Source organism: Pyricularia oryzae, chromosome 5 (genome assembly GCF_000002495.2).
Source record: "Pyricularia oryzae 70-15 chromosome 5, whole genome shotgun sequence".
NCBI classification, from domain to species: Eukaryota; Fungi; Ascomycota; class Sordariomycetes; order Magnaporthales; family Pyriculariaceae; genus Pyricularia; species Pyricularia oryzae.
In genome coordinates, this window is record NC_017852.1 from 1,668,134 (window position 1) to 1,688,726 (window position 20,593).

Here is a 20,593-nt window from a genome sequence, read left to right on the forward strand (position 1 = left end):
CCTGTGGCAAAAACCTCCTTTTCTTACATGTCTTCCTTTTTGATCGCCTGTGCTTCCTACGCAGTATGCTCCTCTCCACCGTATTTGGCTGTGCATCTGGATTTGAGTCATAAAGCGGGATGGAGAGTGAATCAATAGTTGGGGTTACGGGTCAAGCTCCGCCCCTCGGCCTCCTCTCCCCCGTTTTGCTACATACTGATACTGTACCATAGTACGTAGATATTCTGTAAAGGGCAGTTTGCAGTGTTGCCTCACTGTTCGTATCGACCAGCCTTTGTTCTCGTGACCTTAGCTGTGGACACCGACAACGGGATAGACATCAACTGGGTTGGGTTGGTGGCCAACTTGCGGAGTAGCCCATAAGATCGGAGTGTAGTTGCCCGATATCGGAGCCTCCGTTATCGCTTGTTTGAGATCCACCCCAGGATTGACTAACACCGGAACTAACACCGGAGATGCCCCTTCGAGGCAGGTCAAATAAGAGCAATAATCAGGCATAAATAGATGTCTGTAGGCGCTTCAGTACCAGTGTCGAAGCCGATGAAATAAATTGTCTCTGTTAGCTGACCAATCAGTTATCCCTTATTGAGGGTAAAAGACAACCAAATGAGCGAAGAGCGCAGACAAAGTGGGAAGAAGGGCCCCACAATGTTTCTGTAGGGCGAACTGCTGTCAAGTGCATTTGTAATTGCAGTAAAGAGATTGATAAGATTGACTGAACCGCGATTGTTCTACACGCAACTCTACCAAAATCAGAGTCTGGGGAAAAAAAGGAAGCTTCACTACATGTTAACTACCTGCACAACATAAAACTCTGCATTGTTTCCTTGAAACCTGAAAGAATTTTTTGAAGTCTACCAAGTCAACAACGCGACGAACTTTTTTGACACTGGTTTGCAATTTCGGCGTTTGATCGGGTTTCAAGCACAGGTGCCCCTCCGCCGGTTTTACGCCACCCGCGTACCCCGCGAAAGTAGAAGGGAGAAAAAAAAAGAAGAAAAAAGAAAAAGAAAAAAAGCTACACAATGTCGCCCGCGACCGTGACAATCGACACGACGCCCGACTTTAGCAATGGCGGCGCACCACACAGCACACTCCTCCTTGCACCGCCCGCCATGGCGGCGCAGCAGGACGCCATGGCCGCCGCGCTGACGGACGCGGCCCCGCTCGGAAGCAGGCCGGAGCTCTACATGCTGGACCGGCTCGCCGCGGGCCTGACGAACCTCGCGCCCGCCGCCTACGACCTCGTGCTCGTCCTCGCGTCCGGCGCGGACCCGCTGCTCTCGCGGCGCGACGTCTTTGCCAAGATCGCCGACGCAATGAAGCCCGGCGCCAAGCTGCGCTCCCGCGACGGCTCGCCGCTCGACGCCGCCATCGCCAAGGAGGCCATCCTGGCCGGTTTGGTCGAGAGCGCAGAGGGGGCCTACGAGAAGCCTGCCGAGGAGGTGGCCGCCGTGCCGCTGAAGTTTTTGAAAAAGAAGAACAAGGGAGAGGGCGGCGGTCCTGTGCAGAGCCCCGCTGCCGCTACACAACCAACTGCGCCGGCGCCGGCCGCTGCTGCAAAGTCTCTACCAAACGGCGTGGTGATGGTGGATCTGAATGACGACTTTGACGTGTCGGACGACGAGATGATCGATGAGGACGAACTCATGACGGAGGAGGATCTGATGCGCCCTATCCAGCAACGTACGTACTGTCTTTCTATCGCAAGCCTCCTATATCTGGCATCCCAGTTGGAAACTAACATATTCTCTAAACTACCACAGCCCCCGAGTGTGCCCCCAAGCCTGGAAAGAAGCGACGCGCATGCAAAGACTGCACGTGCGGCCTGGCCGAGCGCCTCGAGGCCCAAGACAAGGCGAGGCGTGACAAGGCCGACAAGCAGCTGCAAGAGAAGGCAGCGACGCCCTTCAAGCTCGCTTCCGAGGACCTCAACGAGCTCGACTTTACGGTGCAGGGCAAGACGGGCTCTTGCGGCAGCTGCGCCCTCGGCGACGCCTTCCGCTGTGCAGACTGCCCTTATATCGGCCTCCCGGCGTTCAAACCCGGCGAGGAGGTGACGATACTCAACAACGTAGCGCAGCTGTGAAAATGGGAATCTTCTTTTGTGGTGTGGCTTTGATACCTTTTCTGTGGGGGTTTCGTTGGCATTGCAGCTCCAGCGACATATATAGAGGAGCGGCAGGTTTGGGGAGTAAAGGCGTTCTGGGTTGTTAAATGATACGAAAACGCATTGTTAATTTTAAGTTGTTATTTCTACACCTGAAACTCATGGACCAAAACCAACTCAAGTTCTTGCTGGCAGCTAATGTCCTGGTTTTTAAGCATGAGCTGAACAAATCACAAACAGAGATAATACCCTCAAAAACAAGTACACTGAGATCAGCAGCCGAGTTGTAGCCTTCATGCGATTGCGGCGGCTCAGCTGCAGCCACTAAATCTCGGGTTGATGCTCCTCCTCCGCCTACTCTCGGGGAAGCCGCTCGGGACTTTCAGGGTGCACTTCTCCCCTGAACGCCGCCCCTAGCTCTCAAGGCCACCTCGTCACTCTGCCACTATCAGAGCTGCGCACATCGGATAGCCAGCGGCTGTGTTGATTAGAGGGCCGACAGTCCCGAGATGTGGACTTGCCCGATGAGGAATTCTCTCATTGCAGCAGTTGCGTGCCCCCATGCTCCTTGCTCCCGGCTTCGTCGCTCCTCAGAAGCCTGCGAGATCCACATGCATCGGCGACAGACTTGGCCTTCTGCTCGAAGCAGAGGTCTTCGTCAGGGTACGAGATGCCCTAGTACGCTGGGCGAAGGTGACTGAAGTTTATGCGAGATGCATCATGTATCAGTCATGTTTTCAGCGTCCTATGTTGTTCGGGAGGACAAAACAGAAAAAGTAAAAGAGTCATTATAGACACTTGGCTGGAGACTGACAGAGCACTGCGGGGAGAGCAAATCATGTGGGTGTGCAAAATATAAACGCAAACAAATGATTACTCAAGCAAGCAGTTCCCCATTGCCGATCCTGATGCATAAAGATGTTTACACGGCGTGGCCGAGTACGTCGGATCTGTCGGAGATCGTGGTAAAATTAGACTCAGTTTGATGAAAAACCTCGGTGCGCGCATTAGGTAACAGTTTATGCTATGAACCCAACTTGAAGGCGTGGGAGGAGCACTGATAACGCGGTCAGGGCATATGTGAGCCTGGTTGCCTTGTCTAATTGAAAACAGGCATTTCTAGTGGATAGGTTGGGTCACTTCAATGCTGCGACTGACACATCATATAAACCCCATGCAGGAGGTACCCCCCGGGAGGGAGTGAGTTGTATTTGACAAGAACATATTATTGTCGATCAGGATGATTCTTATTTGAGTCATGGACTGCGAAGTCTATGCTGTCGATAAAAAGACGAGGAAAAATCCATATTCTCAGTTCAGGGAGCGGCCGGGACCTCGATTGTCGTGGAAGATGGAAAAGTTTATTGTATACATTCCCAGTCCATATGAACAAATGAGCTAGCAGACCAGAAAAAAAGAAGAAAAATAGCAGCCTAAGCATTCCCCGGTTCTCGGTTCCAACGACGGTCGGTTGCGAGGGGAAAATGCAAACGGGCTCTCCTCCCTCAGGTAACGGACAAGGGGTTGGCACTGCGGGATGCAGGACACAGGATTTGATTCACGCTTAAGCCCAGACCTGCAGTCTTTTGGATTGCCAAAAGGATGGCTAAAGGAAAAAGGGCATTTGGGCTATTTTTGTTTCGTTTACATTTCGTATAAAGCCATTGAACATCTACCCAACCAAGCGATATATGCTTACTTGTGTGATTGTTATCAACAACCTTATCAACAAGCCCTGAATAAAAGCATAAGATTATTGTATTGCGTACTAACTTGTTGCTTTTCTGATTGGCTGACTATATAGTTTCTCACTAGGTGTCAGTTCGAATCGTAAAGGACTGACTTCTCATATACCATTCCCGATAAAGGTTGGCATGCCTGGTAAGAAGCTGGAGAAGGAAATTGATTCGTAAGCCTTCAAACTGGATACAATTACTGGGCATCAACAGCTGCAGGAATTCATCAACCGGAAGCGTTGAGCCGTGCTTGGGAGATTTGACCAGAGTCAGTCGGTGTATCTTTTACAAATTTTCTTTGCTCAAGCCGACAAGATAATGAATCAAAAGTAGGTATATTTAAAATTCTGTTGGCTTTGGATTCTGAAGAGCCTAAGCCACAGAGAACGACTCTACCCTTCTGGTCTGGTATCTCGTTGGCGTAATCGTTGTTTTCCCCATGCTTGTTTACATGAATTTCATTGGGGGGGGGGGGGGGGGGGGGGGGGGAGAACAAACCCTATTCGATATATCTATTCGTCCAGCCTATTGTAAATTGTAAATTAGTCAGAACTTTTCTTCAGAAGAGTAATACGGTTGGGAATAGAGCCGAGGACGCTTCTCTGCAGACCACGGAGTGGCCTGTGTTGTGGGCTGACTTGAGGATAAAAGCGGCACCAGAAACGAGTGGTACTGAATAGATTTTTGTTGTGAGCCCTTGGCAATATTGCATATGTCTAGCAATACAGGGGCAAAATTTCAACTCTGATTTGATAACAGTCCGACGATGGAGGGCGTAGGCACGGCTGTCTATTAGCGATGAAACCATCATCTATTGTCAAATTTCCTAGCTCCTTGAATAGCTGGCAGGTGCGGCTCCTCACAGCTTTATAATGTCTGGTCACTGCAACGGCCAGGGTGACATAAGTACATTCATGTTGCCTCGCAAATCATCATTTGTTTCTATTATAACAAAGACCGCAGATATAGCAAGGCAGTTCAAAACGGGCATAGACGTGCACAAGGACAAAAACAGAGACTCGCTGTAACCATGACAAGGGAATCGTACAATATTTATATAGAAAAAAATCCGCTAATCCCTTAAACGCCTGGAGTTGAAGGCTCATGTTGCTTAGTTACCTGCCCATACTCCGTTAAAGAAACTGTACAATGTGCAGCGTGTGTTATCACATTGCAGCTCGTCTGCTGGTAGTGGTGCTGTTCACCTGATGCCACCTTTCGCAGCTTCATAGTAGGGAAACAAGGCTCGCTACGCTGAGGTATTCGGAAAGATATGGTCCGTAAAGGTCTTGAGCGGCTCGATAAAACCGGTTTGGTTGGGAACCGGACATGTACAACATTCCACCTCTTTCACAACTCTTGCTCATCGGCCCCTACCGCCACTGGGCCCACCTTCCTTGCGCGAGCCGCTGGCATCTTCCTCATCGTCGCTGTCGGCTCCGACGCTGTACCTTGCGTCGGTCGGCGTCTGCGTGTGCAGATCATCGAGTTCGCTCTCGTCAAAGTCGCCCGCCTCCACGTCCCGACCGTTTTGACGCTTGGACCTGAAACCCTCCAGGCCGGATGGAGTCGAGCTGATCCGCGAGCCAAGTCCAGGGAGACGCGTTGTGGACTCGCTTGGCGAACCTCCAAAGATGCCCTGGTAGCCCCGTCTGCGGCGGCGGTCACGCCAGACGTACCATCCCCAGGCCACGGCTGCTACAGCAACAATGACAAGGACGACCTCTCCCGACTTCCGGTAGGCATACCACTTGGCCTCGTCCAGCTTCTTCTTCTCCTCCTCCTGCTTAGACGTTGAGTTGCCGGCCGCTCCGCCGACCGTTGTCTCGGGAAGCTTCTCGCCGTCGAGTCGACTGTCGGTGGGGTTTCCGCCAATGCTACTGATGTCGACGCCCATGAAGCGGTCCAGCATGTCGCGCGAGCGCCGGGGGAAGTCAAAGGGCACCATGTGAGAGGAGTCCTTGAACAGTACGTAGGTCAGGTTTCGCGCCTCTTGCCAGAAGCCTGCATCCTTGCCCTCAAAAGTCCAGTCGCGTCGCGGTGCCCACGTCCCAGGGGTGACCTCGAAACCCTTGCCGCCGTTCCATGTCATTTTTCCGATGAACGCTTCGGTTCCGATATGGTTGCAAATCAGATCCTCAGCACCGGAGAAGAGCAGAATGGGCACCTCCTCCAGGATCTTTGGCAGCAAGTCGATCGAAGGCTTTGATTTCTGCGCCTTGAAGCTCTGTCCGACAGCACCTGTGCACTCCGTCCAACCGGTGGCCTTATTCGGGTTGACATGTAGAGCCTCGACGACGTCCTTCCTCCTGAGGTAAGGGGTCACGTTGACCAAATCCGGGGGCCAGTTCATTCCACAGCTCGGGTAAGTGTCCCGCAGGCGGACATCATACATGTTGACACAGTGCCTCTTGCCATCAGCCTCGACTTTGGAGCTGAGTTTGAGTAGGGTTTGCAGAACGCTCTCGCATTTCGCAACATCAACCTTGGGACCATTGTCTTCCCACTCCTTTGCGCAGTCTTTGTGCTGCGCCTCGAGTGTTTTCGCCGTTTCCGAGTTCTTGTCAAGGAGCCCTTTTGAGTATGAAAAGTCCAGATACGCTCTGTACTGCTCGTTTGGTGCGATCCATCCATTGCCAATGAGGAGACCTTTTAGGTTCCATTTAATCTTGGTCATGGAGTTCTTGTTGCGGTCGAGTATGTGTTTGGCGATGTATGGGATGTGCTGGCCGGCGAAAGATTCGCCAGCGATGTAGATCTGTAAAATAACAGTACTAAATTAGTAAAATGCACAAACCGACCAGGAGCAATGAAGCCAGAAGGCCAAAGAAACCAAGCTCATGCTGCACTTACGTCGTCTTGTGAGTATTCTGGAAACAGCTCAAAGAACTTCTCCAGAAAGATGACGAACTGGTCGGCCATTTCATCCAACTCGGTCACGTAACTATCAGTGTTGACGTAGCTGAAGCCAGTACCAACGGGGTTGTCGACGAACATGAGGTTCGCAAACTCGTGCCACGATCCCTCGTTAGGTACCAGTGTGTGGTCGTCTTTGAGGCGGTAGGGGCCGACCTCCATCAGAGCGCCATCTTCGGAACTGCAACCTGGGCCTCCATTGAGCCAAATTACCGTCCTTTGCCTATTGGCGATGTGTTTGTTTTGAAAGTGCCAGAAAAAAAGGTTGCCGTTCTTTTCGGGGGAGACCTCGATGTGACTATTTCAATAAGATGACAGCGTTAGCAAAGCATTCTAATAGGATTCCTGAGCGCAGTTTTGTTCATCACTCTTCGTTGTAGGACCTTTTGTGGAACGTCAGTTGTGCTTACCCGGCATGCATTTTTACTAATGGCCCTGGAGGCGCGCCGGGGAGTGATCGCACAAAGTAATCACCGGCGCTGGAGGCCGCACTGACGGCGGCGCTCCATGAAAGCGCAAGAAGCGCAAAGGTAGAAGCTCGACGCATCGCGAGCTTCATCCAAGGGAGGATGAGTGATTGTCGAGAGATGGGTGCGTCGCCGCTATCCCCTTCGACCGGGAAGGAGAGAGGACCGTTTTCCGGATCGTCAGAACGGTAGGGGAGATCGTGCTTGAGCCGGGAGCAATTCAGGGGAAGAAAAAAAACGACAACAGATTAGAGAAACATTGAAGGTGGCGGGAAACGGAAAAGCAAGCACAGAAGGCCTGGGGATTAATACAGGCTAAATCTTGATGATGAAGCTTCCCGGGTTATTGGGGTTGCGTCGAGAAAACACCATCCTGCCTGTCCAAATGTCAGCACAGGTGTCCTTGGCCGTGCGCGTCCGTCGTCTATTCAGACACTAATCCGGCATCCACCGGACTTCAAAGAGTGACGCCTTGGCGGTCTCATCCCTGAAGCTGAGCGCGGGAGACCCACAATTGTTCTCCATGTCAGCCAGATAGACAAAGCGCTGTGGGCGTCTGTCTACGGTAAGAAGCTCGACGCGAACTGTTTCCCTTGCATTAGATGGCCGTCTACTGTATGTATAGGTCTCACAGACTTGTCCAATTGTGCAATTTGTTCCGAATGTTTGCCCTTGTACCTGCACAAGTTTGTTTTAAGCCAGATTAAGCAAACTAATACACACAAGTAAAATACCTTAAAATCCAGACAGAAATCCTGTGGTTTTTGACGTTTCAGCTCATGGGTTTCTAGCTTTAGTCAGCACATCAGAGGCGTAAAGGGGTACCGGAAGAATGGGGCGACCCACCCAGATCCTTGCACGAAATTCAAGTTTGCCCCTCGATCTGAATTCTGAATGCGATAACCTATATTTCTAGAGTGTACAATACCATACTGCGTAGCATAATAGCTGGTACCGGAATAAGGTATTTGGGTCTCCACAACCTTTTACCCCACGAGCTTTTTTTCACCCAAACTATCAGCTCAGCTGAGATTTTGCCGTTGGATAATCATCAACCAACACTCATTATAGATTTGACAGTCAATAATGGCGGCAACCACAAAAACATACATTGTCGAGCACCTCGATGAGGAGCTGGGCCCATGGTCCGAGCTCGAATACATCGCCATTGCAGAGGAATCACAGGGTGCAGGTAGCGCCTTTGTCCTGTCCTCACTGCCGCAGAGCTTTGTCGCGCCCGAATCACTCCAAGCCATTCCTGCCTTCAAGGCTGAGAACCGGGGAGTGGAGGAACTGTATGCTCAGGACAAGACGCGAGTGTGTCTTTTGGATCCCGCTGCCGCAAAGGACCTCAGCCCGGAAGATGGTGACAAGTTTGACGTATTCCTGTTTGGGGGTATTTTGGGTATGTTTATAGAGTCAAATTCGATTACTTTGGTAATTCGTAGGCAAGCCATTGTTGACTGAACGTGTTGTCTAGGCGATGACCCGCCAAGGGGTACGTGACCCCAAGCTGAGACGCATACACTGGAATGAAACCTAAACGCTCCACTACAGACAGAACATCGGAGCTTCGCAAAAAGGGCTTCGAGGGTAGACGGCTCGGCTCGAAGCAGATGACAACGGACACTGCCGTTCGAGTTACTAGAATTGTTGCCGAGCAAAAGAGTAAGCTCTATCGTGAATATACTGTGTCCTAGCTTCTGCAGCTAACAATGCTTTGCTACTCAGCTGCTCTCGAGGAGATTCCCTATTTGGACTTTCCCGAGCTCAAGTTCAACGACCACGAGAGCACTGAGATGCCATTCCGCTATGTCAAGGGTGAAGACGGGAAACCGATTATGCCAAAGGTGAGACGGAAATTGTTCAGCCACGCCCATCAAAGCAAGCCTTTCATTGACAATTTTTAGGGAATGGTGGACCTTATCAAGAAGGATGCCGACAAGGCCATTGACGATCTATTCTAATCCTACGAACAACTTGTCCTAGAACCTAGCATGGTGATTGTTGTCGAGAATACTGCTAAACCCAACTCCACATAAGGATAAGATTCTTTGTGCCAAAGGAATAAAATGTTGAAAATTAATGTGAACAACAATTGATCTTATTAATGATACATATCCTGACGCCAGCATTGACTTGGCTGTCTTTCAGGCTGTTGGCACCCCATCCACCGCTCATCTATCCTACAATCCCCTTTTCGCCAACATATCTGCAATATCAAGGTAAAACGCAATTGCGTTGAAGCTGAGTCCGGGTTAGTTGAGTTGGCCTCTAAAAAGACTTTAGTCCACATCTTGGTCGAGATTGTACTCACGTCTCTTCTTGGCCCAACCACTTTCTAACAGTCCAACCAAGTCTATTCGTCCTACGCGGCTCAGTCACGTCAAACCTTGAATGCTCTCAACTTTTTGGGGTCAAACTACTCACCAGTTGATCAGGGCCAGGTGTGAAACACCGACCACAGTTCCTTCGTATGTACCCCATTTACTGCTTTCGACAGACACGAGACCATCGTTGGGGCCCTCGGCAGCCTGAATAATCTTGTGCGACGCGCGAAAGGGGCTAAAAAGCCGCGGCCGCCCGTCCGTCATGGCACCATAGGAAAAATAACGCGTGTCCGGGTGGTCCGGAGTAGCGGGATTGAACACCTCCTTCATATACCTGGGTGTCAGCTGCTCAAACGCTTCCGTGTTATCCCACCCCATTGTGGTTCGAAGCATGCGCCGGGCCCCCTCTACCCGCTGAGGACCTAGAAGGTTTATAACATGCTCGGCGTAGGTGCTGCCGCGGTGGGGCGTCGATATGGTCACCAGCGACGCCACGTTGAGGCGTTCTGCGGTCACGGAAGAGAGCTGGTCCGCAAACGCTGGCGACACGAGGAGCCTGGCGTCCAGGCCTCCCATGGAGTGCGCGATTATGTTGACGGGCGTGCCGCTGGGCACCGAGTCGGCGATCTGCGTCGCCAGCTTGGCGGCCCGCACCGCGATGCTTGCCGAGGGTGGCACCGCGGGTGTGATGACAGTCACGCCTCGCGCTTCCAGGGCGGTCCTGACGCCGTGCCAGTATTCAATGGGTGGGAGCAAATGGCCTGCTAGCTCGAGAGTCGAGAAACCAAGCAGGCCATGGGCGAGCACCACAGGGTATTTGGGCGATGCTGGACAGTTCCTGTAAGCCTCTCTTCGCGTATAAGATGATTCCAATGGATGCATATACATTCGTTTGCCCCTTTGGTTGGAATTGCTCACCATAGTCAGAACGCAACTTGGCAAAATCGTCTGCGATAGTCCTGCCTAGGACTTCTTTCAATCTAGGGTCATCTTGACCTGAAGACTCAAGACGGAGCGGCGTCTCTGATATAAATCGCTTTGCACTAGGCTTGCAAGCGGACACGGTGATATTCGTAGAGCCTGCCAAGTTGAACAGGCGTCGCTGCCAATAGAATCCGGAGCCGGGTTTGCTGGCAACAAGCGGAGGCACAGGGCGCAACATGAGCGCTGACCCAACAACCATGTTTTATCTGCTAGATATCATGATGTTTCTGAGAAATTTTCAGGTAATCCGAGCATAGTCCCAAGGTAAAATAGCAGGCCTCAAAGTAATTACTGTTTCTTTATTTTTGTTCCTGGCTCTTTCCCAAATTTCAATTGCCACGATGTCGGGCGTCGAGAAATACATTGATTTGATAGATCAAGTGCTAATGTCAAGTGGATCCTGTAATTGATGTCATTACCCGAGCACGGGCCACTAGTGTCCTTTGTTGCTGGGCTTTCAATGTCTGACGCTGTCCGAGGGTTTTCCTACGATCGCGGTACTGTAGGTATTGCACCTTTCATTACCTTCCTAGTCGCATAATCCGATTCCCTACATACGTAGATCCTGCAGGAAGCAACACGAAAGAAGTGCCATCCCGACGACCAGAGTTTGCAGATGCCCAGAGATTTCCAAGGACAGAATTTATTCGGCACGTGACTGCAAAGAAAGGCAGGCCGCCAGGAGCAACGCGAAATTCATTTCCGGCTCGGCACTCAACAATAACCCGTCCATCCATCCACAACATTGCAGTTGAGAGCATCCCCCTCTCGCCTCCTGCAACTATGCGCTTGTTGACTCTCTCTTTTTGCCTCGCTTATCATTATACGCCTTCCGTCTGCAGACAAGTTGTTTTCAAACCAAAAGCTTGGTTTGCGTTGACCGCTAAAATCGCGCCTGAGCGCGCTAATTCACAAAAGCTGTATGGACTGCCGAGCGGCAAGTTTCGACGCTAACAACCGCGGAATCCCCGCCGGAATGCTTGCTTATCGCTGGGGCCCCCAGTGCCAGCCTTATAACCTGCCCAACCTGGCCAACAACCACCGCATGCATACTCCTAGGCGTCCATCCGCTTTGCCCAAGAGGGAATTTGACTCACAGGATCAACAGCTCACTTCCCCGGAGACAATGCACCCTCGGGTATGTGGAGGGGAGGGGAAATGCCCTTGGCTTTCCTTATATCACAATCATGAGATGTGACTAATATGAAAGGCCAGCATGATCCGAGCATTGGCCTTACGGACAGCTCGATAGCCTGGATCATAAGACAATAGGTAAAAGAATAAAAGAAACAATCACCGACCCCAAATCAACCTTTGGGCCAATTTCCTTCACCTCGCGGAGCATTTATGCCAGGAAAGATCGACACGAAAAATGTCAACTGGGTCAATAAAATACATGCACATTCGGTTAACAACGACACCAACAACACCTTGGCAAAATCCACAAAGCTACGGTGCTTCAACTCCTATTGGCCCTGTTAGCGCGGGACCATATATCCTCCCAAGCTGTCGGATCTTCCCTTCCCTTCAACCTGCAGGCCTGTCCATACAATAGTGGCCTGGCCGACAAGGGCCTTTGAAAAGACATGGTACGGTTTTCTTGTTGTGTACGGTACAGTTGTGGTGGAATCCCGTGCCACACCTCCACGCCTACCAGGATCGCTTGTCCCCCACCCTTGACAGCAACAGCATCGCCATGGGAGGCCTGATAGGCTACAGTTGGGCAAAGTACGCACAACCTCCACCGATGTCTGCTATACGAACCAAGGTACCTTGAAAATCCCCTCCTTGGTTCAATAGGTGGCCGCATATGCAGCCATAGCTGTGAAGTAGTTACAACACTGCACACAAGTTCCAACGGAGTTGAGAGGTGCCAGGATTGGGATCTAGCACAGCCTGCCAACAAGTTCATCACAGCAACCGTCTGCATGTGTTGCTGTGTAACCAAACCGGGATGGTGTCCATCACGACTGGTCGAGCAAGTTCTCTGGTTGGTATGGATATTGCACAGAGCCTGACCGGGCAAAAACAGGCAGGGCCTCTCCGCATTCTTCTACTTGTCTGGCTAAACTCCGCAAGGCCTCAAGACCCCTGCCCACTCCTAGCACCGATATGAGCTATGTTGCTCGGCTAGGCCATGCAAGGACTCTGCAGTCCTAGGTAGATGGACGGTGTCGGTGTTGTAACCAGTCTTGACGTGCAGATGGCAAGCGCGAGCACCAAGATGCTTTTTGCCCCCACCCCCAGCCGGGTACAACCGATATACATATTGCCAACATTTCCGGCTTACCTACCTCGGAATGTTTTGATTTTTCATTCCCCTTCTCAAAACAACCCTTGTGCTTGAGAAGCTGTCGTTCAAAACCTTGATGTTTTGAACGACAAAGGTTTCACTCTCGCGCGGAAGCGGGAATCTAAACACATCGTCAAATCCCCTTCCGTCGCCAAACGAATAAGTGAAGAGTCGAGCCGTCGCCGTCGCCGCGACGTCGACACCGCCACTATGGCGGCATTAACGATGTATGATTGCGACATCAACTCATGCCCTGTTCCAAGCGGATTTGTCACCACAACACCTCACCTGCCGGGCAACGCAGTTCTTTTGGCCAGCTTTGCTATAGCTATTCCCATCAACGTATACTTTGGCGTCAGATACGGGACTCCTCTTTACACCCTTCTTTTAGTCGCCGGAATCCTACTTGAGATCATCGGTCACATCGGCAACATTTTGTTAAGAGATAATCTCGCCAGTCGTCCCTTCTTCACTATGCACATGGTGGGCTCCATCACAGGTCCAACTCTTATCGCTGCAGCAATTTACGCCGTGCTGCCACACGTCCTATCGGTATATGGCATAAGATTTTGTCAGATACCTTCGCCTTTATGGCTTGGGTTACTATTATTTGGCTTTGACGTCTTTACACTTGCATTCCAAATTGTGGGCTGTGTGTTCACTGTTGACGGAATTGCAATGCCTGAGGTAAGTTGTTTGTTCCTAGCCCGGGTTTCGATTTGTCTCACAATTGTTCTTGCTCACACTGAAGACAATTTTGTAGATGAGCCAAGGCGTCAACATATTACTTGCTGGCTTAGGTATCCAAGTTGCAAGTTTGCTGTTATATTTTGGCGTCTACTACGCATTCGTGTCGAGGATTACAAGGCACCGAAACCATCTCGAGGAGAAGCATGCCCACGTCTATCTCACACAACGGTTCAGGATATTCCTCCTTTGTTAGTTAATCCTCTTGTCTGCCCATCCAAACGCTGCAGTGTTCCGCACACAGTTATCTTGGAAGTGGCGCAAAAGCTAACTATCTTTCATCTCTTCCCAGGCCTACAAGCAGCGGCAGCGTTGCTTCTCGTTAGAACAATCGCCAGGATAGTCCAGATCTCAGGTGGCATCGCCTCGGATCGTTTTCAGTCGCAGACATTGAGTCTGGTGCTCGACAGCGCTATGATTTTACTTGCCTGCATCGTTCTTACAGTCATCCCGCCAGGCGTCGCGTTTGGAACTCGTGCCTGGAACGAGACCGCGCCGCACATGATCGGCTTTTCTACGAACGGAACATACAGAAGTGAGGGTAGCAGAAGCGGTCATAACTACTCCCTTCAGTCTCACCGTAGTTCGTCGTCACCTTCACAGGCACCGTACCACTCGACACCGTACCAACCCATCATGCCCCTCCGCGGACAGCAGGCTAGGGGTTATGCGGATCAGGTGCCAGCACACTACCAGTTCCCGAACTTGCACAAGTCAACAACCAAGCCGCGACCCATCCGTGTGGCTCCATACAGGCCAGATGACGACGACGGAATTGGCAGACCCGTGGGCAGTGCGGAACTTATGCAACCGGGCTCTGCGGGGAGCCAGAGCAGTCCTCTATCGAACTCACAGCACGGATACGACAGACAAGGCTCGAAACGATACTCGCCGCGGCAAAGCGACATGGTTAAAGATGAAGCGCTTTGGTAAAAATATATGTTGGCTTGTGCTCAGTCTGTCGACCGGTCTCATTCTATTCTGCCATCGACATTTGTTTTTCAACCAATACGGTTGCCTCTACATGCCTTTGTTCAAAGGTTTACGTTTGGCTATTTGATCCTTTCTTCTTTTTTGGATATCTCTTGGGTTTACGAAGGTGTTTGTTCTTTCTGGGTGTTCAAGCGTGATACCCTACACTGTCCTTTTCTCCGTGCTTTGCAAGCTATTTTCTGTTAATTTTGTAACTCAATTTGAAGTTACAGGCGCTTCGTTTTTTTGTTAGTCTACCGGGATAGTGGCAACTGGCCGTTAGCTATTCTTTCTTGGGATCAAAATCTAAAACAGTACATTTGTGAAGGCCCATTCATGCCTTGCATGGCATCAGAATTCTATCGAAACTTCAAACGTGCCACACCTAAAACATGCGGGCGACGCATGCAATAATTAGCAAACGCCCACTTTACGGAAGGAACAGTCAAGCAGTGTCACTACAAATCAAAGTTGCGACCCCTACCTACCTGCTTACGGCGCTAGGCGGCGATCGGCCGCCGTGCCGTACCTTTCCCTAGCCTTGCTACATTAGTCTTTCTGGTTGCACACCAACAACGACAATCAAGGTGACAAACAGCTTATATCAGAAACGAACAGCCTATACAACCTTGCCGAATAACGCGCCAGAAATTGGGACAGACAAACGATTGTCACCCGTCATGCGCATTTTTGGGACTTTGCAGATCACTTAGCACTCCTCGTGCCCCCCGTGAAAGGGCCAATCACAGGAGCAGGGAAGCTTTTTGGAGGGGGAGGAAATGATTTGCATGCGATGCAACACACCCAAATCTTTTGTCACCCGTCGCGGTTTTTCCCTTCGACCCTCTTATTCTGGCAAGTCTGGCAAATCTGGCAAATCTGGGAGGTTTTGAGCCAAGCTTTATGTCCGGGACGGCCAGCTTTTGTTTGTCACCTTGATGAATCATTTCCGCCTTGCCGTCCGCCCCCCTTTTGTCTCTCTTTTTCGCTCCCATGCTCCCACCCCTGCTTTTGCCCTGCGACCATGATGCCATATTGTTGTTTATTGGTCGTTGGTTGCATACAAGTGATTGGCAGTCGACAAAAATGCCCATCGAGTCATGAACCCCAAGACCGGTGTGACTGGGATACGTGAGCTGTATGGTTTTTGATTAAACCCACATGTGCGGGATACGTTCTTTTCGGGTGTGTACTTCGTAGTATAAGACGTGACCCGTTGAGCTTGGTTGGCCGTTACAAGCCAGGTTGGGCTGCGAGGTTCTTGTTGTTCTTGTTTGTTTCCTGTATCTGGGTTGTTATTGGTTGATGTGATAGGCGGTCAAAACATGGCCTGTTACTCTATGTCCTGTTGGGGGTTTGGAGCTAAGTGAGGTGGCAATTTCTCAATTCCGACTTTTGAGCTGATGTTTAGGAACGCTTTTGTCTTTACTACTATTCTACGAAGTCTACCTGCCGCAGAGAAGGATAAAAATAGTCAAAGAGAGCGTGGAAAGGCTGATTGACTTTGTTCGTTTTGTGCTATTTCCAGAGACAAGAGACGACAAACAAAAGTTGCCCGCATGGTTGGTTGGAAGATGGAGAGCTTCTTGCTTCGTCCGTAGTAAATGCCGTCTAGTATTACTAATGTACCTAGTAGAATGATATGTTGTAGTATGTGATCTTCTCAAGTACGAAGAGATGAAACTTATGTTGGTAAGTCACTGGTCACACTCTGCGATCCAATCACAAACAATCGGACGGTCACAACACGGCTTGACAGCAAGATGGGATTGTTAACCCTAACCCAACCCCAAAAACCCAAAACCCATCGAAGCCAAGCTGTCGCGCTTGGCGCCTCTTACGCACAGGCCAAAGTTGCATCATGGCGGACCCGCAACCCCTTGCCTGCCCCTACCGTAGAACCCATAGACCAAGATCGAACCCCTTATTGCTGTTGTTTGGAGCAACCCTGGTCCAAGTCTACCTAATAGTGTGTTGGACCAACCCAGATTGCCATTGTTTCGAGATGCAAATTGATCCTGGTTCGAACACCTGTCTGCTTGCCATATCACTCAAGTCAATCCTAGAAAATTGAACGTTTGCGCTATTGTAGGCGACTGGAATCTTCTCAGTTCAACGTGTGTCACACTTGTCAAATTCGCGCATCGCCCTTGACCTGTTCCAGATACAAGGAACATTCTTGAGCCCTAAGACCCGGATACGCACCTGCGCGACACCGCGTCGAACCACCCCCCCTTCAAAAGCTCTCCCAACCCCATGAACTCAGCTGAAGATGCGGCCAACTTGTCCACCCGCGAAACGAATGCCGGCAGCCATACAATGGACTCGACCTCGGAGCCGACAATGACGACGGCCACAATGACTGCTGTTGCGACCACGTACAAGCCAGAGCTGGCCCCTGCCCCGTTATCCCCGGCGAATATTACTGAAGAGCCTGCGATGGAGGAAAAACCCCTAGTGAACAAGCCAGAAAGTGCGGAGACCAGCGGTAGCGGTGGTGGGGATGATATGATGACCAAGGTCTTTCAGTTCCTCTCCACCGCCACTCCGGAGACATTGGCCGGTGTGGGGTTCGGTCTGGCAGCGATCACCTATTTTATACTCGGCCAGCTGGGCCTGCTTCTCATTGGCGCATTTGCGGGAGTCACGGCATTTATATCATGGGAGTCCAAGAACCCGCAGGTCTCGCTGAGCATCAAGGGAGAGAAAGGGACCGAAGTCCTGACGAGGATATTAGACCTTAAGGAAGATATGCGAAGGAGCAAGGCGGATGCGTCATTAGCAAAGCAGGGCGACGAAGGCACGGATCTGAAGGGATTTGAAGATTTCCAGCCAGAGACACGGGATGCTTTGAATAACCTGGTCGATGCAATCATCCGGGATTACGTCAAGTGGTGGTACAGTCCTCTTGTACCCATGGACCAAACCTTCCCGTTGGCTTGCCGCAAGGTCCTCACCTCCTTCCTCATCTCTGTCTCCAACCGGCTAAGCAGGAAGCGTCCTGCAGATACATTCCTCGACTTTCTTACCAACTCGTCGTCCATCGTCATCGTCTTCTTCTCTGAGCTGTCCACGGCGCTGACAGAAGAACCCCCGAATGATACACGGAGTGTGACCGACTCTGTCGGTAGCTACTTGGTCGCAAATCCCGACTCCAACTTGGCGAACCTGTTGAACCAGAAACAGCAGGCCGCCAAGTTCAGAAATGTGGCGGATGACCTCCTGGGCTTCCTCGACAAGCCAACATATGGTTGTGATCCGGCTCGGCTATTTCTCCGAGAGATCCTGGCTGGGGTGGTACTAGAGATGACTCTCAAGTCCTGTTCGAAGCCGGAATGGATTAACGGCTGGATTGTGTACCTGCTCGAGGGCGGGGAGCCTGATTTCAACCAAGCCATTGACGTTGGGATGCAGACAGGTCCCGATCCCAGCAAGAGCTCCACCGAGGTCGACAGCAAGAGCGGCCGCAACTCTGTAGATGTGGAAAAGTCCCAACGCAAGGAGAGCCTGTCCAATCACAGGAAAAAGCTGAGCAAAGCCGACGAGGAGATGGAGAACGCACTGGAAGAGATGAAGAAGCTCAACCAGATGATAGCCGACGAGGAGGCGCGAAGGAAAAAGGGACCGGCTGCAGGTATGGACCAGGGAGGAGAGTCTAAAAGCGCTGCCGAGGCATCATCGCGACTCGCGGACGCAATGAAGCGCAATGTCGATACTCTGGACATTCAGGCGAATTTGGTTCCAGACGCGACTATCCAAAAAAGTCCCGGGCCGCTGTCGCCGACCAGTAAACAAACATTACCCAGCGATGTTTCTGGGGATGAATCTTCGGCAAGAACCGGCTCTACACGAGGGCCCCTTACTCCGGGATCTTCAGAAATGGAGACACCTAGTCATCCTTCATCACCGTTGAAAGAGGAAATCACTGCACAATTTACCAATTTCGACCAGCTCGTCCCGCCTGCACAGGATGAGCCGGAGCCTGACGCGGAACCTGCACGCAACAGCCCAGAACCGCTCACTCTGCACAACGCGAGCATCACCATCCATGACGACGGCATGTCCGACGCCAAGAATCGCATCAAGAACAGACCGACCTGGGACTATCTCATCCAAGTGGAACCCGCAAACCCACAGCACGCGGGATGGATGATTGTACGCAAGTACGCCGACTTTGAACAGCTGCACGAGATCTTGGCGCGGATTGCCAAGATTTCAGGGGCTACCGCGTTTACGGAACAGCACGGCAACCTGCCAGCCTGGCGCGTGCATACCAAGGTCTCACTGCGCGGGGAGCTCGAACGCTATTGCCGTGATGCATGCCAGAACAAGTCGCTGGCTACGAGCGAGGGCATGAAGCGATTCCTCGAAAAAGACATCATGCATACTCGCGCCCAGTCAAAATCAGGGTTCGAAGCCTTTGAAACCATGGGCAAAAACGTCTTTGGGGTTCTCACCAGTGCGCCCAAGGGCGTCGCTGATGGAGGCAAGGCTGTTGTTGGTGGCGTCACAGGGGTTCTGGGCAACTTTGGCCTCGGCTCGAGGAAGAACACAAGCACCTCATTGAAGCAGCTACCGCAACAGCAACAGCAACAGTTGGACACTGATCATCCTACACCGGCTCCAAACACAATCACGAAACGGCATTCTGTGCCCCTAGCTTCCCCGACCAGGAATGACAGCGGCCTCTCCGTGATAAACAATGGCCTCATAAGTCGGGATAGCATGGACAGCCAGAGGTCGTCTGTCATTTCAACTCAACCGGCCAAGATCCCCCCAATGGAGCGCCGACCCAGCTATAACTCGCAGCACGAAGGTGTTGACGGGACAGCGGGAGATTCGGCAGGCTTACGGCCTGACCGCTGGGATATGGCGTCACCAACGAGCGCGATAAGCAGCCGTAACCACAGCCGTGCATCAAGCGTGGCGCCTCTTCGGTCGCCATCATCCACGAGCCTGAGTGGATTGAAGCTGCCGCCTCCGCCTACTGAGATTCCAGATGATTATGGCATGCCTGTGACTGCTGTGAAGCCCACGCCTCTTCAGGAAGGTAACGCGGCGGTGGCAACGGCAACTCCATCACCCTCCAACCCCGCGTCTACAAATGGCTTCGGGCGGCCTCCTAAGCGGCAGCCGCGGACATTTTCACCATTATCGGAACAGGAGACGAGCGTGGCGGTGGAGCTCCTGTTTGCCGTCATCACGGAGCTCTACACGCTCTCGCCGTCGGCATGGAACATTCGGCGGACGCTCCTGGCTGCGGCCAAATCGTTCCTTCTGAGGCCCGGAAATCCTTCTCTCGAGTCCATCAGGCTGCTGATCCAAGAGACGGTCCTCGACTCGGCGGCCTCGGATGAGAGCGTGGCGGCACAGCTGCGCAAGCTACGGGAGAACTCGGTCCCGACGGAAGAAGAGCTCGCGGCGTGGCCGCCCGAGATGTCGGACGAGGACAAGACCAAGTTAAGGATCAAGGCCAGGAGGCTGCTCATCCAGAGCGGAGTTCCAGCGGCGCTTTCGGGTGTCATGGGTCAGCAGGCGACGAGCGAGGCACTGGGAAGGGTCTTTGACTGTCTTCAGGTCGAAGAGGTGGCCAGGGGTCTGCTCTTTGGTATCATGTTGCAGGCCGTGCGGGCGATTACACACTGAGCTTGTTTTTTTTTGTTGTTGTTGTTGCTGCCTGTGGTCCGGGGCGAGACTGGGGACTGTGATGTTTGCATGATGATGATGCTCGTATAGGCGTTGTGCATTTTGTGACGGGGTGTGTTTTTGGAGTATGCTCACTTGGCTGGCACTGGCTTTACAGGTTTTGTTGAGTTTGTAAAAGGAAAAACAGCATGAGGATTTTGTACCGGCGCATGTACGAATCTAGGGCGTCTTTGATGATTGTGCGTTTGGGGATTACATCTTAGTAGAGCTTTTGCAACAGTTGCACAGCAACAGATCTTTTTTTTTTTTTTTTTGACTTGCATGACTTGTTCAACTGGTCTTATCGTCTTGGACGTGAATGTAGTATTGTGTACAGTTGAGTTCCCATAACC

At 51.6% G+C, this 20,593-nt stretch overlaps 7 protein-coding genes across 7 annotated transcripts; 5 read left to right on the plus strand and 2 right to left on the minus strand.

Moving 5' to 3' along the window:
• Window positions 1–503: 503 nt before the first annotated feature.
• Window positions 504–2,386, plus strand: MGG_00776 (Fe-S cluster assembly protein DRE2). Its single transcript, XM_003718169.1, has 2 exons — window positions 504–1,686; window positions 1,767–2,386. The coding sequence occupies exons 1-2, from the start codon at window positions 1,026–1,028 to the stop codon at window positions 2,087–2,089; spliced, it is 984 nt and encodes a 327-aa protein (XP_003718217.1). The 5' UTR covers window positions 504–1,025; the 3' UTR covers window positions 2,090–2,386.
• Window positions 2,387–4,502: 2,116 nt separating this feature from the next.
• MGG_00775 (carboxypeptidase KEX1) lies at window positions 4,503–7,662 on the minus strand. Its single transcript, XM_003718170.1, has 3 exons — window positions 7,173–7,662; window positions 6,700–7,060; window positions 4,503–6,604 (listed from the first exon to the last, which is right to left on the minus strand). The coding sequence occupies exons 1-3, from the start codon at window positions 7,319–7,321 to the stop codon at window positions 5,210–5,212; spliced, it is 1,905 nt and encodes a 634-aa protein (XP_003718218.1). The 5' UTR covers window positions 7,322–7,662; the 3' UTR covers window positions 4,503–5,209.
• A 510-nt stretch (window positions 7,663–8,172) lies between these two features.
• MGG_00774 (uncharacterized protein) lies at window positions 8,173–9,432 on the plus strand. Its single transcript, XM_003718171.1, has 5 exons — window positions 8,173–8,634; window positions 8,710–8,727; window positions 8,787–8,897; window positions 8,961–9,079; window positions 9,140–9,432. Exons 1-5 carry the CDS (start codon window positions 8,316–8,318, stop codon window positions 9,194–9,196), a joined length of 624 nt encoding a protein of 207 aa, XP_003718219.1. The 5' UTR covers window positions 8,173–8,315; the 3' UTR covers window positions 9,197–9,432.
• MGG_00773 (triacylglycerol lipase) lies at window positions 9,283–10,910 on the minus strand. Its single transcript, XM_003718172.1, has 4 exons — window positions 10,478–10,910; window positions 9,660–10,386; window positions 9,547–9,597; window positions 9,283–9,476 (listed from the first exon to the last, which is right to left on the minus strand). Exons 1-4 carry the CDS (start codon window positions 10,740–10,742, stop codon window positions 9,416–9,418), a joined length of 1,104 nt encoding a protein of 367 aa, XP_003718220.1. The 5' UTR covers window positions 10,743–10,910; the 3' UTR covers window positions 9,283–9,415.
• A 93-nt stretch (window positions 10,911–11,003) lies between these two features.
• Window positions 11,004–12,703, plus strand: MGG_17370 (uncharacterized protein; the record flags this gene model as incomplete). Its single annotated transcript, XM_003718173.1, has 4 exons — window positions 11,004–11,045; window positions 11,652–11,681; window positions 12,263–12,311; window positions 12,576–12,703. 4 exons carry the CDS (start codon window positions 11,004–11,006, stop codon window positions 12,701–12,703), a joined length of 249 nt encoding a protein of 82 aa, XP_003718221.1.
• Window positions 12,704–12,862: 159 nt separating this feature from the next.
• On the plus strand, window positions 12,863–14,952 carry MGG_11496 (uncharacterized protein). The gene is made up of 3 exons (XM_003718174.1): window positions 12,863–13,523; window positions 13,600–13,774; window positions 13,876–14,952. The coding sequence occupies exons 1-3, from the start codon at window positions 13,047–13,049 to the stop codon at window positions 14,514–14,516; spliced, it is 1,293 nt and encodes a 430-aa protein (XP_003718222.1). The 5' UTR covers window positions 12,863–13,046; the 3' UTR covers window positions 14,517–14,952.
• Window positions 14,953–16,561: 1,609 nt separating this feature from the next.
• MGG_00772 (PX domain-containing protein) lies at window positions 16,562–20,515 on the plus strand. Its single transcript, XM_003718175.1, has one exon. It carries the CDS (start codon window positions 16,812–16,814, stop codon window positions 20,199–20,201), a length of 3,390 nt encoding a protein of 1,129 aa, XP_003718223.1. The 5' UTR covers window positions 16,562–16,811; the 3' UTR covers window positions 20,202–20,515.
• The last annotated feature ends 78 nt before the right edge of the window (window positions 20,516–20,593 follow it).